Genomic DNA, 19261 nt, shown 5'->3' on the forward strand with positions numbered 1-19261 from the left:
GTTGTGATTTACTAAAGTTTTCCCAGTTTAAGATGTTAACATTTTTTTCTTCACAGTGATTTTTATATTTTTTTCTTCTTCTTTGCCAGGCTGGGGTTGTTTTTTTTTTGTTCCCATAGAAATTCTGAAATTTCTTTATGATCAAATGTGTTTCATGGCTGTTAAGGAAGAAATGAACTCCAGATGAGCCCTTATTATTTTATTCCTAACCAGGCTTATGGAATGTTGTCAGTACTCAGCATGGATAACTGTGTTATTCTCTGATCTCCTTGTTCCTCTCAGTCTCATATCTCTTCTGACTTAAATGTGTTGCTATCAGGTATATTTTTAAATGTCCTTCCCTTCTGGTTGCTTTTTCTCTGAACCACAGTAATGACAAAAACAAATTATCCTTTTTAAAAGAAAAATAATTCAAATAGTTATTTCTTTTGTTTAGCTACGAAGGGGCTTCAAATAGTTGGTGGGAAAATTCCATGATCTTTTTTTGGTTACTGTTTGTTTAAACAGTGTTATTGATATAATTTAGGTATCATACAATTCAATGAATTGGATATATTAGTTCTGCAATTATCATGGCATTTAATTGGAGAACGTAGTCTTCATGATTGTATTCGTTGTTATTATCTCTTCCCATTCTGCCAGTTTCCTCTGTCATACCTCTCTAAGAATCCTGTTTAAGAAATAGATGTAAAAGCAAGGAACCGAGATAAATAGCTCTCATTCACTGTGCAGAACTGAAACATGTCTTAAGAAGTGAAGGAAATCTGAAGGAGGCAGGTGTCTGGTAGTCTTGGTGCCTATGTTTAACAACCTCAATAGCAAGTCTTCCTTGTCGTCTTGCCCTCGGGTGTTACAACTTTAAGCCCCCAGAAGTCCATTAGTCCCTTTAATTTGCAACAGGGGTTTTTAAGGTAAATTCGGGTTTGCTGAGTAGGTTTTCTGACTCAGATCTTTCTTATGTGGCCTTTGCAGTATTTAGTGTAGACCTCAAAAACACAAGACTTACAAAGTCAAAGTCGCCAATTGTATGAGGGTTGGGTCACCAAGCCCTGAACAGAAACTTGGTTAACCATGCATGATTAGCCATGTTGTACATAGTAAATACACCTTGGGGGTGCTAATAAAGGCATTATCAAGAATTTTTCCCAAGAGCAAGTCACGCACTCCCTCACCCCCACCCCACACCCACACCCACACCTTCCCAAGCAGGAGTGAGATGATTCTCTTTGAGATGGGCGCATGAATCCACCAGAGTACATTGAGCACCAGTAAGGGACTGTGCACTCAATAAGGTGACTGTAAGGTCTTGCCACACAATATGGACAATTTGATCCTCTCCCACTCCCCCTAAGGAGCTCTGCTCAGCTGAAGTGAGGCCTCCCCTGGGGAAGTGGTTTTGGGTTACAAAACCACTTGGTTACCCAGTAATAACGGGCTTACACGCGGTAGACAGTCTTTCCACTCAGTTTCCTGGGAGGCCAGATTGAGTGACTCCTTGATGTGAGAGGCACTAGTTCTGTTTATCTTGATGTTTGACCTTAATAGCACTAGTCTCATACAATATTTATGTACCTCATATCACATTCCACAATGGTTGTACATGTTTATAGATCTCTAGCATAGTATGAGAGTTCCAATCGCTTGTCACCATCTCAATCAGTTGTTGTTTCTGGGGTTTGGGGGGGGGGGTATTATAGCAGTATTATCGGCATATAATTCACACATCATGCAATTCGATAGTTCAGTCACATCACAGAGTAATACATTCATCACTACAATCGAGTTTAGAACATGTTCTTCTTTCCTGTACTCATTGTTATTAGCTCCCCATGCCTGCCCCCACTGCCAGACCCCCACGGAGCCATCAATCCAGCTACTGATTCTAGACAATCTCCCTGCTATCATGGATTTCATTCAGAGACAAACACTGAGAAACCAAAAGCTAACAGCAATAACAAAGTAAAAGAGATCAAATGCCAATCGAAAAGAAAGGAGAGAATGTTATGAACTAGGACAAATTTAAAATGAAGCAAAAGGGAGAGCAAATGATAGTGTGTTAACTTTTAACTGAATCTGCAGCGATCCTCCTCCGAGGTTAGCACTTAAAATCGAGTAACTGAGGACCCTTTGTGGCTTCAGTTTGACACATTAAAGAAGATTACACCTGGACAACTTCATTTTGCTTTTCTGTATTCTGAATGAATGCAAGCATTGCAAGAAAGTTATGTTGCAGATAAGTTTCATTTTAATTTTGGCATGTGCATTTATTATTGGGAAGCACTTGCATCGTGTTTCCTTTCCTCTTCCATGTCTGTTCCTAAAATATTGGTGCATTTTATTATTATGCCATTTATTGTCATTAGAACTTCTTTAGACTTAATTGGGCCAATAATTTCTTGGCATTTCATTTAAAACTCCAAACTTTAGAAAGAAAATTGATGGGGGCATAATTTAGACATTTTAGTCAGCCCTTCCTGTGATATGTGTATTTTTCTCTCCAGATGGACTAAATCTTTTCCTCCACACTGTAACTGAAACATGTTCATGGAAATAATGGAAATAATTACAAGGTTTTACTCCATCCCTAGATGGATTTAATATCTCCCAACATTGTACTTGGTTTGTCATATTTAACATGTCACTGCAAACTGGAAGAAGGCAGGACCTAAATTAGTTCTATAAATTGGAGAACCATATACATCTTGTATCGTGGGAAAGAGAAGGGTTGACAAAGAGTATAAAGGCATAGGTGTTGGAGGTCCAAGCGAAAGGAGTGGATTTATCACAGAGCTGGGAAAAGGAACTCCTGGAAACGAATAAACTAAATAGGAGGTCCTCTGACTGAAGGAACTGAGACCGCCAAGGACTATCAGTAATTGTTTACCATGTGGTGTGGGAGTATTTTAAAACAGGTGTTTGTGAGCTGTCCTGGGAGCACAGAGAGTGAGTATAAAACTGTACCTCTCCAGAAATTTTCAGTAATGGAGGGTCATCGATGCAGCCCCTAATAGATTACTGGAAGGTTCTGGTTTGGGTTTGTTCTGTCCCCCATGACTGGAACCTAAGGAGACGAAGGCACTCCAGGCAGAGGCATCACCATACGCAAAGACCCAGAGGAGTGGACCCTTTCCCCTCTTACCTCTAATGTCAGTCTGGAGCCCTGCTGACATAGGGGGTTGCCATTGGGGCTACTAACACCAAGGTTAGCAGTTGGAATTCACCAGCTGCTCCTGGAGAGAAAGTTAAGGCTTTCTGCACCTATAAAGATTTACAGCCTCAGAAACTCACAGGGGCAGTTCTACTCAGTCCTCAAGGGTCACCACGAGTTGGAGTTCACTTGATGGCCGTGACTTTGGGGGAGTTTGATATGGCAGATGTATATGTAATCCAAGGATGATTGGTGAGTCTGGGAGTAGGTATGATGATTCCGTGGATTAGCCTTTGAAATGTTACCTGTAAGGTCGGTGGTTCAAACCTACCATGCACTTACTATGAAGAAGAAAGGTGAAGCTCTTTGATCTTGTAAAGATTAACAGTCTGGGAAATCATATTGGAATCGACTCGATTGCAATTGGTTGGGTTTGGGGTTTTAATGAGTCAGCAAAGGATTTGATATCCTGTTCAAGGGTTTGGTTTTTATCTTAGAGGTTTCAGTTATCTGGTGAATATTTTTAGGCATAGAGAATAACATAATCAGGGCTGTACTTTGTAAACCATACTTCTATGTTACTGTGAAGGATGTTTCAAGGAGAGTTATCCTGAAGGCAAAGAACCAGTTAGTCTAACACTGTGGTTATGCATGAGGTGTATTTGAATTATGGAGCAAGCTAGTTCCAAATAACCATGAAGAGCACACAAGGACTTTGAACTCTTTGGAAATCTGTTAGGACAAGCATACTCCCCAGATACTGGATTCAAAGCAAAACTTTAATCTCTGATAGAGGGGAGGGGAAGCTTTATCTGAACAAATCATATCCCCATGTGTGAGAGAGGATCAGGCAGTCCTCATATAGGGACTTGAGCCCAGGAATGTAATTGCCAGATGATAATTGGATAACAAGAATATGACAGAAGTCTTATCAGAACTGAGGCAGAAAATTGATATCAGCAATTTGACTTGGATTTAGAAATGTCTGGGATTGAACGCCAGGTAGCTCCCCTGCATACTTTTAAGACCTGATCTCGGAAACTACACCAGCGTTTGAGAGCTTGACTGTGTGTAATAGAAAAAAAATTAAATAGACCTGAGTATATATTCTGACTCTAATTATCAATCACTGTGGGCATACATTTTGGACTACTAACTGCAAGGTCAGCAGTTCAAAATCACCAGTCACTCTGCAGTAGAAAGGGCTTTTTACTCTCTTAAAGTGTTAGTCTTGGAAACTCCCAGGGTTGGTTCAATTCTGTCTGATATGGTCGCTATGAGTCAGCAGTTTTGAGTGTTGGTATGATATTAGACAGGTCACTTTCACCCCAATTCTATGAAGTTAGCCTTCTCTGCAGGTGGAGATAGTAAAGACTACTTACAGGACTCGTTTGACACGATTGATGTCATTCACTAGAAACAGAATGCCCCAGAGCCCGGTCAGCATGTGCTTAGCGCATCAACAAAACAAACTTGTTCAAATCAGAGACCCAGAAATGCTAAGCAGATGGGACACAAAGAAAGGCAAGTGTCAAAGTGAAAGGAAACTGGCAGGGCACGAAATGATATTGATGGCAGATGTGTTGGCCAGGAAAAAAGTTCACACAGGCTCACTAGGATGGCAGCAGACAAGGCACTTGCAGCTATGAGGCCGGTACCACTTCACCACCTTCATTGGCATCTGTTGACAAGGTCCCCTCTCCTATAATTGAAAGTGTTACCCCATCAGATCTCTTTGGGATACATTATTTTTTCCTAATAAGCAAGACAGGGGAGTGAGCTGTAGAGTCTAACTCCTGTTTCATTCCCCCAGTATACAACTGGATTCAACATGAGTGGTTGCTGGGAGAGAACAGATTATTAATTGATAATGGGTCTAACATCCACTTTAAGAAACCATCTTGTTATATCTATACCTACTGATGTGTAATTCTAGCCAAGAGGACTAGTATTAATCTTTCCCGTAGTGCAAGCATAGGATGCCCTGTGTACATCCAGGTTAAAACAAAACAAAAGATGCGAACTCTAGATCCAGATGTTGTGCCAAAGTTAATGAACTTGAATGAGTAGATCATTGCAATGGATTTAATCAAGTTACCTTAGTATTTACACATAGTTTATCCTTAGTTTTGTAAAACAATAAATATGTGTAACATTAACTTAGAATATGATTGGCATACACATAAGCACAATCTAGTATACATTTAATGTAATACTAGCATAGGTTATAATTTAATATAATACTAACATGGCAAAAGTCAGGTCATGGAAAATTTTTATTCAATTCCATTTTTCCAAATTCTGCACAAAGAATATTCTACATACTCTACAACAAAGAAAATGAACCATTGAACTTAGTTGTTTAAAAGTCAATGTGTAAGACATGAAAAGATAATCATAACTTATAAATTATCAAGGGCTTGTGAGGGAGGGATGGTGGGGGAAGGAGGAGGAAAAATGAGGAGCTGATACCGGGCTCAAGTAGAAAGAAAATGTTTGAGAATGATGATGGCAGCAAATGTACAAATGTGCCTGACACAATGGATGGATGGATGGATTTTGATAAGAGCTCTATGAGCTCCCAATAAAATGATTTTAAAAAAATAATGAAAGTCAATGTAAACTTCCATTGGTCCCTGAAAAAATGACTTTTAGCAAATTTTTCTAAATGGCTCCTACTTCCATTTTGATACTTGTTTCATAGTGAATGCAATAGTTTAAAAATGAGCAAATGAAAGTATTCTGGGGGGAAAAAACATTACAAAAATTTTGTCTTTTGGTAAAATTTCCCTATCATGTTATGATTAAGAGCACTTCTTTTATTCTTTGCTCTTACAGATTCTTAGGTGATTTCGTCAAAATTAAGCTGCTGAACAGCTACTCCCATACATAACAGCCACAGAATAGAATCTTTCTTGAGTCACTGTTTTATGCTGAGGGTGTTTGAGTCTCCTTAGGAATGAAAGGAATGCTCTATTAAGCAATTTTTGTTGCAAAGGTTAAGAATATGTATAAAGCAATTTCAACATTTTACTCTACTTTTGTGATGAACTCATCAATGCCTTTCATTACCATTGAGTTGATTCCAACTCAGAATGACAGTGTAAGACAAAATAAAACTGGATCATGGGTTTCTGAGGGCAGACATCTTACTGGGAGCAGGAAGCTCACCTTTCCTTGGCAACTAATGGCTTACTTTGAGGTGAGAGCAGCCCAATGCAGAATCCACTATGCCAACGGGGCTTCTTCGTGTATGCCTACGTGAGGGAAAGTTGCCTTTCATAAATCTTTAAACTTAGTTTTCATGTAGGGATGATATTGTTGCATTTCTCTTTTAAGCTTTTATTTTCCATCAATTCTTGGTTTTCACTCATACCTTCAGTGCAGCATAAACATATTCTTTTAATAGCACTGGTTCTTGATCATATGAACTTCATGAAATGGTTAGATGTTGACAGTTCTTTTTGGCACAGTGATTCCATGTATTCCTTTCATCTTATGTCACTGCTTCCCCATTTGCTATTTTGCCGAAAGAATCCTTTTCTATGGAACCTTCGGCTTGTTTGTTTTTCTCTTTAGTTCATGTAGCTTGAGATACGCTGAGTATAACCGTTGAATGCATGAATAAACAGAGGAAGTGGGGTCACCACTGATTATCCGTATTAAAGACCCTTCCATGCCTTAATCTTGCCCTGAATCCATAAGGAAATTTCCAGAGTTATAAATTATGCTCGCTAATTTTAAAAAAATCATATATTGGTATATACTCAAAAAACCGAACCCAAACTCACTGCCATAGAGTCGATGCCGATTCATAGGGACCCTGTAGAGCAGGGTAGAACTGGCTCTGTGGGCTTCCAAGACTATAACTCTTTACAACAGAAGCAAGTCTTATCTTTCTCCTACAGCGCTACTTGGTTTTGAACTACTAACCTTCAAACTTGTTGACCTCAGCAGCTCAATGAATAACCACTACACTACCAGGACTTCTCATATTGGCATGCATCTTAGTTATTTAAATACATGTTCCTATTATATAAAGTTATTTAGAATTTCTGTTCTAGAAATATCACACAAGGATAGCTGTTTAACAAGAAAAAATATATCTCACTATTTAGGAGGGTAAAAGTTCAAAATTTATGGCCCGACTCTCAGAGAATGCTTTCATTCTTTGGCAGCTTTGAAGGGAAAGACATTGTCTTCTTTCAAACTCTGTAGCTCAAGCATTCCATGTATGTCTCCATGTGTCCTCCCCTTCCCCTGCATCTAGGAAGGACTCAACTCAGGGATCCCAGGGGCCAAAGGATATGCTCCACTCCTGGCTCTTCTTTCTTGGGTGGTAGTGAAAAATCTCTCTCTCCTCCATTCTCTCTCTGTTTTGTTTTGTTTTTATCTCATCTCATATAAGATCAAAAGAACTAGTCAACCTCCAGTTCAGGAGGTAGAATATGAGCAAGAACCAGTGAAGCTGAAGGAAGAAGTTCAAGTTGCACTGAAAGCATTAGCCAAAACGAAGTCTCCAGGAATTGACAGAATACCAATAGAAACATTTCAATAAGCAGATGAAGCACTGGATGCTCTCACTCACCTAGCCCAGGAAATTTGGAAGGCAGTTCCTTGGCCAACTGAGTGGAAGAGATCAGTATTTGTGCCCATTCCAAAGAAAGGTGACCCAAGAGAATACCAAAACTATAGAACCATATCATTGATATTGCACATAAGTAAAATTTTGCTGAAGATCATCCAACAGTGGTTGCAGCAGTATGTGAGCAGGGATCTGCCAGAGGTTCAGACCAGATTCAGAAGAGGACGTGAAACAAGGGTTATCATTGTTGTTGTCAAATGGATCTTGGCTCAGAGCAGAGAATACCAGAAAGATATTTACTTTTGCTTTATTGACTATGCCAAAGCATTGGACTGTGTAGATTATAAAACTATGGATATCCTTGAGAAAATTGGAATTAGAGAACATTTCAATATGTTCATGTAGACCTTGTACATGGATCAAGAGGCAGTTTTGTGAATAGAACAAGGGAATGCTGCCTGGTTTAAGATCAGGAAAGGTGTGTGATAGGATTGTATCCACTCACCATTATTCAATCTATGTGAGCAAATCCTCAGAGAGGCTGGCTTATATGAAGAGGAATGTGGCAACAGAATTGGAGGAAGGCTTATTGACAACCTATAATGTACAGATGACAGAACTTGGCTTGCTGAGGGACTTGAAGCACTTACTGATGAAGATCAAGGATCACTGACTTCAGGGTTGCTATTTAATGAACAAAATCCTTACAAGTGGACTAACAGGTAACATCATGGTAAATGGAGGAAAGTTTGTAGTTGTCAAGGATTTAGTTTTGTGGGATCTACAATCAATGCTCATAGAAGCAGAAGTCAGCAGATCAAAAGACATGTTGCATTAGGTAAATCTGCTGCCCAAGACCTCTTTAAAGTTTTGTAAAGCAAGGATATTACCTTGAGGACAAAGGCACACCTAACTAACTCAAGTCATGGTGTTTTCCATCGCCTCATGTGCATGTGAATGCTAAGGCATTGCATAAGGAAGACTGACGAAGAACCAATGCATTTGAATTGTGGTGCTTAGTGGCGAACAATATTTAAAGTCCCAGGGCCTGCCAAAAGAACCAGAAAATCTGTCTTGTAAGAATGCTCCTTGGAGGCAAGGACAGCAAGACTTCATCTCCACACACTCTGGACATGTTGTCAGGAGAGACCGGTCCCTGGGGAAGGACATCATGCTTGGTGAAGTCGGGGGAAATGAAAAGAGGACAAGATGAATTGACACAGTGGTGGCAACAATTGGATCAAACATAAGAACAATCGTGAGGATGAAGCAGGACCAGACAGTGTGTCACTATTTATTGCACATCGGGTGGCTGTGAGTCACTATAGACTTGATGGAACCTAACAACAACAATTCTTCCCTGATTCCCTGCACGTGGCTCTTTTGGTAATATCAGATCACATCCTGGGGGGTGTTTATATCATTGTATAACTGCCAAAACACTCAGTCATGGGTCAGTCATGTTGATGTATATTTGGGGGGTACACAATTCCATCCTTGGCAGAGTGAATCTCAGTGGGATACTTTCTTAAATATTCAATAAAGTTGTTGACTGAATGAGTGGGTGAGATATTGTCAATTTACAGCAATAGATTCTAGGAAAAACATTAATTTTCAAATTTTAATGATTAACTGCTAAAATCAATCTGGCCCCAGAGAGAAAAGGTAAACCAGCATGGAGCAGTTAGGTTTACTTAAGGTATCTGCTGGAGTAATGACTTCAAACATATACCTTCTAAGTTTCAGGACAATTCAAGATTACAGAAACATAGAAAGCCATCATTTTTTAGGCTTAGGAGAGTATACACAAGAGTGTTTGCTTTAGCTGTTCTGCTTAAATACAGATTCACATCGTGCTTAATTACCCATTGTGCTCATAGTAGTCCTAGTGGGGGCATAACTTCATAAAATGGCTTGTGTTTTAATGTTTTATTATCATTTATCATATTTTCATAGATATAGCTGGTTAATTTTATCTATATAAATTTAATATTAATTACTAAGGGAATAGCTTACTTTATTGACAAATGAGGTAAGATGTATACTATGGATAAAAATGAAACGGTAAAAGAAAGTTTAGAAGCCTCTGTAATTCTCTTGCGTTAAGTTCAGAATATGCTTGTATTTTGTTTCTGTGTATGTGCTCTTGATTCTTTTGTTTTTACCATGTTGCATCTCTCTTCCTAATGAAAACTAATCAAAACCACTGGTAGGGACACGCTGGCTGGATGGCTAGAAAATATTAATCAAGAGAAGTATCCAAACCCAGCCTTTGTAAAATATTCAGTCCCATAGGACTGAAGTGTTATTTGCCATACTTTCTGGTTCTATTTGAAGAAACGGTAACTACCATGGCCTTATTTAGTGGAAGAATCAATTAACTGCTTAGTTGCTTTGTAATGTTTCCCTTTTAAATATTAAGTTTTTAAAATCACAATTATATTACAATAATAAAGAGTTCATTTAAAAAGTAACCTCTTGGTATTTATATTGGGTTTGGGGGGTGAGAAACATGCTATCTTTAAAGAAAGCATGATCTCTTTAATTTCCCTGTTGTCCTCATCATGCATCATTGTGTTAGTCTGGATAGACTAGAGAAACGAATCCAGGGAAACTCATATGTATAAGAAAGAGCTTTGTATACAATAGCAATTGAATATGGAGAAAACACCCCAGCCCAGTCCAGAGTAAGTCCGTAAGTCCGATATGAGCCCATGTGTGTCGGATACCAATCTATAAAGTCCTCTTCAGACCCAGGAAACACATGCAATGATGCTGAATGCAGGAAGATCACAGGCCAGTGGGTGGAAAGTCTTGTGGAATCAGTGGCGGTAGAAGCAGCTCAGCATTGACAGGGGTCTCCACGTGGCTCTGCCAGCTCCAGGGCTCTAGCATATCACCATGTGTCTTCTCATCCAGAATGTCTGGTACCGATAGTGAGCATGTGTCCCACCTCCAGCGACTTATTTATCTATTTATCTCTGTAGTGCCTCCAAATGAGGTCATTGAACTGTGATCTGATTGGAAGACTAAACTCCATCCTTTCACTCTTAAGTCTAAAAGTGACAACAGAGTATGTAACTGCCACAATCATCATATACCGAGAATCTTCCTAAAGTGTTTATGCATAATTAATCAACCTTCTAAGTTTGTTTGCTGGCTGCTCCCACCTACCCAAGATATTTCAGAAGCTCTGTTGCTATGCCATTTTCCTTGTATGTTGTATAAAACTAGCATAGTTCATGTACAAAAACTTTGGGAGGGGAGACTGGTTGGCAAACAAACATAGAAGGCTGGTGTTACTTGTGTGAAAATATCGTCGCTAAAGTTCCCTCTAAAGGAGGCCTTACATATTGTAGTTCTATCCTTAATGAGAATGAATCGCACAATTCTAAGATTCGTGTGTTTAGATGTAGGTCTGAATATTCTCAGGGATAAGTACTCCCCTGATTGCTCAACCACGGCCTGTGCCAAGCAAGATGCTGTTCTCATGGCACATGCCAGATGCTTTAGAAGGTATTGCTTTCATAGGTATCTTAACTTAACTATGGATAGCTGTATGCTTAAGAAAAGTTTTACTCTTGGTCTACCTTCTTTCTTACAGTCAGAAGTTTGGTCTCTAAATCTTTATTAAAAATTCACTGCCGTCAAGTTGATTCCAACTTGTAACAATCCTGTGGGACAGGGTACAAGTGACCTTAGGAGTCTCCAAGGCTGTAACCATTTACAGGGGAAGAGAGCCTTGTGCTTTTCCCAGCAGAAGAGCTGTTGGTTTCGAAATGCTGACCTTGCAGTTAGCAGCCCAAATGGAAGTACTATACCACCAGGGCTTTTAGTCAAAACTGTAAATGATTTTATGTCTTCCTCCCAATGATTTACTTCCCTACCTTTTCTTGTATGGGAAATATTGTTGGCATTCCCTGTTCTTAGCCAAGTATCCACAAAGTTACTTAAGATATACATTGTTTTTCTAAATCTAGAAAAAGTGATGCAGATTTATATAAATATATTAAAAAAGTCACATTTCAGAGGAAGAAAGGAACACTGAAAATATAGGTAGCTAAGGAAATCTCTAAGATGGAAAATTCTTTAGAGCCACCTCTGTTAGAGAAAAGTTGGTCAGGTGGTACCATGGCGTTGACTCTGGCACAGGGCAGTGCAGCCATTAGGTGCTTGGCTGTTAACCTGAGGTTTGACGATTAAACCCCACGCAGAGACCTCACAGAGGAAAGACTAAATGATCTATTCCTGTATAGATTTTGACCTAGACCCTATGGCACAATATTTCTATGCTATCATATAAGGTCAATATGATAAGGGGGATAAAAGTAGATGGTTAATGTAAGAGAAAAAAATAGTGTCAAAGATGAGAATAAAAATCCATTTCCAAAGATTTTTAAATGAATGATAATCTTAAATTCAGGAACAGAGGTAAATATGTTAGATGAATGAGGGGATTGAGTTGCTAAAGGATTTTGAAATAAATACTGAGAATTCTGGCTTTAATGTGGAATTTGGCTTTAGTTTCTCTGTGACTCGACTTGGAAAGAGTGGGAGGGATGTTTGAATTGAGAGAGATGGATTTGGCAGACCAGAAATCCAGAGAAGTTCTTTTAAGTTACAGTGCCCATGATACTACTTTGGAATTAACAAACTCTGTATCCCTCCTTGAGACCATCCTCAGACTCGAAGCAGTGGAATCACTACTGCTCAGTGATTTTCTTTACCTCACAATTACTAAGCAAGGGTTTTATTCCAGTGAAGGTGGAGGTAGAGTGGGGCACGTATGGTCCATGGGAATGTAATCTACAATCTACAATGCACAGATCTTTTCCTGGAGCCCATCCTTATTGTCCACCTCATCTACTTCCAAAACAAACCAACAAAAGGTGACGAAATTGGGGGAAGGAGGAGATAAAATCACAAACCCACAGCCTCATTTTCTAATGTAATTTTGTTTGTAGAAATCATGCCACCATATGTATGCTTGTTTTTATACCTCTTTACACATTGCTTGCACTTTAGTATGAATTTTTGATGGTGATGGGGAAAGAGGCGTTTCTTCCTTGGGCATACTGCATTTCGATCCAGAAAGCATGTTTGTCACCAGATTTGTGATATTGGGAATTCTTAGTCAGCTGTTTTAAAATATTTTGTTTCATTGCTGCTGTCTTAAAGGCAAAAGTTCCAAGTGAGAATAATTATTTTAGCATTTCTTTTAGGAAAGATTTTTAATCACAAAAAATGACTATTCTCAGAAATAAGAATCCATTTACTATATATTTATTATCAATTGTTATCAAAGCGGACCTTATTGAATTGTACATTGATTTTTCATAAAGACTTCCTTCTGCCATACACTTTCTCTTATGATGTTTTCTACTCTGGTTGATATATGTTCAAAAATGATTCATCCAAATCGCTATGTGTTTTTTTTTTTAGTTGTCAGTTCTACATACACACTGGTTATTTACTAGTACACACTGAGCTCTAGTATATATCTTGGCTAATTTGTTCTCTTGGTAACTTTCCTTTTTCTATCTCTCGGGCTCCCTTTCTCCCTCCACATTTCAAAGTAAACCAGCCCATCTCAGTTTCCCGCCACTTGTCTGTCACTTTGTTGTTCTACGGTGGCTTGTGTGTTGCTGGAAGTTTTGCCACAGGTTTTATAGATATCATCAGGGTTACCGGGGGTGGGGGGGTCGGGGGGGGAGCGGGGAATAGGGTTCAGAGGAGCTGTCAGACGATCTTAAGAATAGATTTGATATATTTTACACTTATAGCTGAAAACCAAGTAAGTAGTGATCAATATCATCATGCCTGAAGAAACAAGAAGTCCTATATGACAAGGGAGAAATAAATCTATGTATATATATATGTTTATAGGTTTAGTATTAAGGAAGCAGATAGACATTGGGCCCCTAATCAAGTACTCCCTCAACACAAGAACACTTTGTTCTATTAAACTGGCATTCCATGATGCTCACCTTCCCAACACGATTGCTGAAGACGAATGGGTGCATAAACAAATGTGGTGAAGAAAGCTGATGGTGCCTGGGTACCAAAAGATATAGCATCTGGGGTCTTAAAGGCTTGAAGATAAACAAGTGGCCATCTAGCTGAGAAGCATCAAAGTCCACGTGGAAGAAGCACACCAGCCTGTGTGATCACAAGGTGTAGTATGGAGGGTGGAGGGCAGGTGTGGGAGAAAGAGGGAACAGATTACAAGGCTATCCATATAACCTCTTCCCTGGGGGAACGGACCACAGAAAAGTGGGTGAAGGGAGATGTCAGACAGTGTAAGAGATGACAAAATAATAATTTATAAATTATTAAGGGTTTATAAGGGAGGGGGGAATGAGGATGGAGGGGAATAAGTGAGCTGATACCGATGGCTCAAGTAGAAAGCAAATGTTTTGAGAATGATGAGGAAAACAAATGTACAAAAGTGCTTGACACAATGGATGTATGTGTGGATTGTGATAAGAGTTGTATGAGCCCCCAATGATATGAATTTTTAAAAAAAGACAGGAAAGAAAGAAAACACCAAAATGGATGTCAGAAGAGATTGAAACTTGCTTTGAACTTGCTAAAGCACCTGGAATAAATGGTAAAGTAAAAGAACTAGATAGAACATTCAAAGGGCTTCTCAAGAAGCAAAGTTAAACAGTATAATGAAATATTCAAAGACCATACTTAGCAAGAGTACAGTTGGCATTTCTCAAACTGTGAAAGGACTGAAGAAAAAAAATTAAGCTTCCAGATGCAATATTGAAGATTTCTATAGGCAAAATAGAATCACGTGCTTTGGACATGTTATCAAGAGATATCAAGTCCCTGAAAGGATACCATGCTTGGTAAAGTAGAAGATGAATAAAAACATAGTGGCTGCAACAATGGGCTCAACCATCACAGCATTTATCAAGATGACCCAGATCTGGGCTGTGTTTTGTTCTGTTGTGCCTAGAGTTGCTATGCGTCAGAACCAACTCAACATCACTGAAAAATAACAACAACAGTAATGGCAAAGCATTGATCACCTCTGGGAAATATTTTAAAAATCATGGAAGGACTGTACATGAGTCATGGTAGCAAAAACGATCAAAATTGAACCATTTCCAGAGATATAGCATGTGACCAGGAATTGACGGCATGGAGGAAGAAGTGTAAGTTGCAGTGAAAGCACTGGTGTAGGATTGGGACACAATGCAAACTGAGATGGTTCAGCAAACAAAGGCAGCATTACAGATGCTCGACTGTCTACATCACGACATTTGGAAGAACGTATTCTGAATGTCTTAAACCTGAAGGAAAAAAAATGTATCCTTGAATGACAATAAAGAATTCTATTGGCAAAAAAATTGAATGATACAGGAAAAATCAAAGATGAAAGAAATACATGGAATCACTGTACCAAAAAGAATTGGTAAACATGAAACCACTTCAAGAGTATATGATCAAGTATACTATTAAAAGAATAAGTTCAAGCTGTACAGAAGACATTAGTGAAAGACAAGGGCCCAGAAAGAGATGGAATGCCAAGGGGAAAGTTTCAAAACACAGTGCTGGAAGTACTCAATGGAAATTTAGAAGACAGACACCCAGTCAGCTGTTTGGAAGATAGCCATATTTGTGATCATTCCAAAGATACACGACCCAATAGATTGCTCAGATTATTAAATAGTATCATACACAGGTAAAATTTTGCTGAACATAAATTATTAATAAAAGGAAAACTGATTGAAGCAGCACATCTACAGGAAACTTCTAGCAATTCAAGCCTGATTCAGAACAGGATGTGAACTGTGTGATATCCTTGCTGCTGTTAGATGGATCTTAGGTGAAAGCAGAGAATACCAGCAAGATGTTTATTTGTATTTTACTGGCTGTGCAAAGACATTTGGCAGTGTGGATCATAACAACCATGGATAATATTACAAATAATAGGAATTTTAGAACCCTTCATTGAACTCATCTGGAATGTGGATGAAGCGGCAGCTGTTGGAACAGAACAAGGGGATGTTGTGTGATTACAATCAGAACAAGTGTCCATCAGTGTTGTATCCTCTCAGTATACTTATTTATTAGATATGCAGAATAAATAACCCAAGAGATGAAATGACATAAAGAAGTGGATTAGGAGAAGACTCTTTAACAACCTGTAATGTTCAGCTGGCACAACCTTGTCAAAATGACAGCCTTCCTGTCAAAATGACAGGAAGTACTTGGTTATGATGATGCGTGACTGTACTGTTCAGGATAGATCACCCCACAATTTAAACAAATCACAAATTCTCACAACGGGCCAAATAATGACATCATGGTAATCAGGGAAAAGTTCAAAATAGTCAAAGAATTTATTTTACTTGGATCTCTACTCAAAACTCAGAGAAACACCAACCAACCAAATGATCAATCAGACTGTGGAAATCTGCTTCAAAAGACCTCTTCAATCCGAGCCATATATAGGTGAACACTACACACTGAATAAGCCATATGGAAGAATAATTATGGTGTTAGCAAAGAATATTGCATATACTGCTGACTACTGACGGAGCTAACAAATCTGTTTTGGAAGTACAGTCTTATGATGGTACTTGAAAATTAGGATTTGAGACATCTTCTCATTTACTTTGTACATGTTATCATGAGGGACCAATCCCTGGAGAGCATCATCATGCTTGGTAAAATAGACAAGAAGAAGATCCTCAACAAGATGGACAGACACAATGGTTGCATCCATTGAGCAAGTAACGTAGCAACCACAGTGAGGGACCTAACAATGTTTCTCTGTGAACAGCTGGTGTCTAGGAGTTGGAACCACACTGTAGTGTCTTAACAATTATGAAAACAACAACACATCGAAAAGCATTTACAGAGCATTTGTTTTAAAGTTTCCTGTACTGTGTATATCTTAAAACTTTTTATTTTATGGGTAAATGCCACTCATGATAAAGTTATATAGACATCACGAGAACCATCATCTTTTGTGGAGTTTAATAGTGTTGTAGTGGTGTAATGTGCAAATTGGCCACTGAATAAGGAAGACCTAAGAAATATCGATGCATTTGGATTGTGCTGGCAAGAAATATTGAAAGTCCATAAACTACCAAAAGAACCAGGAGATCTGGCTTGGAAGAAGTACAGGCAGAATGCTCCTTAGAAACAAGGATGGCAAGACATCATCTCACATATTTCAGGCATGTTGTCACAAGATCCCAAGCCCCAACGAAGGATATCATATCTGGTAAAGTGGATGGGCACTGAAAGAAAGAGGAAGACCTGGACAAGAGGTATTTACACAGAGGTTGCAGCAATGGGCTCTAACATAAGACCACTTGGGAGCGTGACACAGGACCGGGCATTGTTGTTCTTTGTTGTACACAGGATCACTGTGAGTCAGAACCATCCCAACAGCACCTAAGAGCAACAACAGCAGTGGTTAAGAACCTCAGCTGCTAGCTCAGTGTGGGAAGTTTAAACTCCTCTGCCACTCTGGGGGACGTGATCACATGCTTCAGTAAAGATTTGCGGCCTTGGGAACACTAAGAGGTAGTTATATTCTGCCCTATGGGTTACTATGAGACATAATGGACTTCCTGGTGATGAGCTAGGGTGATGTTGTTTTTCAGTCAATAGCTTTCATTTTCTTATCTATTTATTTTAGGTTTAATCTTAAATCATATGTAAAGAAAAAATAGGGGCTGTTAGCCAACTGGACATAGTCCATACAATAATTCTGTGGCATGATGCATTAGACTTCGTATCTGGAGAACAAAGGCTGAATTTACTTTCTAATAAATTGGAAGGGATGACAGAGTAGTACTGAGGGTCAGGCGTGAGAAAGCAGTTATTCGACATGATTTCACTTCTCTGTGAACCTCGTTACCAAACGGGTCTCTTCCTTAGTTCCACAGCTGTCTTGTATGTTGTTTTCAAGTCTGCTGTAACCCATTCCCATTTGTTTTCCCCAGGTTTTGCTGGCACACCTGGATATCTTTCTCCAGAAGTTCTACGCAAAGATCCTTATGGAAAGCCAGTGGATATGTGGGCATGTGGTAAGGCGTCCTATTTCCCAGCTTGCTATACTTGAAAATATCTGCTTTTAAACTTAGAGTGAAGGACCCAAACACAGATCAAAAGTGCTTGGGGGCTTGTTGGAGCACACAGTGCTGCATCCTGGACTCCGTGGGGGACAAGTGGGAGCGTTTACATTTTTAACTAGTTCCCAGTTGGTGCTCAGGCATTATCCCTTAGGGTAGAACATACGTTATTCTCCTACCATCTCACCTGATCTGACCAGCTCTTAGAATAAACAGCATGTCTGTCCAAAATGCCTGGCAGGGATGAGAGTAAAGTAGTGGATCTTGGAAAAGAATAAAACGATTGCCCTGTGGGGACTAGACACTGGTATAGCCTTTGGCAACTGTGTTGTAAGGATTGACATGAATCTTTTTTCCCAAAATGTGTCATTGAACCAGTCCTCACGTTTTCATCTCCCTTCCCTCACTGCCAATGGCCCCACGGCGCTCGCTCTCTCTGACCCTGGCCTTCCAGAGCTGGGTCAGACGTTCAAAGGATGAGAGAGAATGTCCTTGTTCATAGAAGATACAGCAGAAATCTTTTTTTGATGTGAATTAGTTGATGGAAAGTGTTTAGTTTATGGAACAAAATAAGGACACTCTTCTTCAGATTTTCAAAGGGAGAGACATCAGCCACAAGTTTGGGGAGCCTCACCACACCCCAACTTTTGGATCTGCTGGCTACAAATTTGGTGCTGCCCCTTCACTGGGCCTAGGTTTTCATTGTGTACTTATGTAGGGGGTCAGGGCCATCTTTCTCTCCGTCACCCCTCCTTCCCCCTTTCCTTACTCCTCCTTCCTTTTCTTTTTCTTCTTCCTCCCTCCTTCCCATCTCTGTTAGAGGTAAGAGGGGTAGCTGCATTGGGTAAGGAAACCTGCTCACTGACTCTGTGGCCTCAGTCGCTCTGTTATCAGATTCCTCTTATAACATGGAGGTATTCCAGTACTTATCACGCTGAGGATGTTTCAGTACAGTACTTTTTAGGGACTAATACTATTATTATCTCTCTATAAATAGTGTGTCTAGACAACTGACATAGATCCTTATGATAAATTGAACGAAACAAAGAAAGATAAAACGTTCATGGAAAACAGCAATGTGATGGTGACCATTAAGTAATCTAGTTCCTTGAACAGTGAACGCTCCATCTACTTCCGCTGTTCAATATTAAACTGTTCATTTGGTGTTGTTGTGAAAGATTTTTATTGGGATAAATTTCACATCTCCTGAATCATATTTTCTTTATTCAAAATGTTAAATAATATTTTTATTTATTTGGGTATTTGTATTAGAAATAGTCTTTTTTTCTTCTTCTTCAGTGTGAAAGTGTTAACTGTGTGGGAGAATATCAGATCCTTTCCAAAGAGCCCTCCTCACCCCTCAAAAATGATTGTTTATCCTAGAGATTGTTTATCCTAGAGATGCAGCAAAATCACTCATGAATG

General features: G+C 39.2%; 1 protein-coding gene across 16 annotated transcripts in view; it reads left to right on the forward strand.

Annotated features, from left to right (window-relative positions):
* CAMK2D (calcium/calmodulin dependent protein kinase II delta) overlaps positions 1 to 19261 on the forward strand; it is a 332745-nt gene that overhangs the window by 241836 nt on the left and 71648 nt on the right. For all 16 annotated transcript variants that reach the window (XM_045284097.1, XM_045284098.1, XM_030888608.2 and 13 more), the window contains exon 8: positions 17708 to 17791. In XM_045284097.1, coding sequence (XP_045140032.1) covers positions 17708 to 17791 — 84 coding nt within the window. The remainder of the gene's footprint in view (positions 1 to 17707; positions 17792 to 19261) is intronic.

This window comes from Echinops telfairi, unplaced genomic scaffold, assembly GCF_000313985.2.
Source record: "Echinops telfairi isolate 266 unplaced genomic scaffold, ASM31398v2 ScPeMD7_7468;HRSCAF=8506_0, whole genome shotgun sequence".
Lineage (NCBI taxonomy): Eukaryota > Metazoa > Chordata > Mammalia > Afrosoricida > Tenrecidae > Echinops > Echinops telfairi.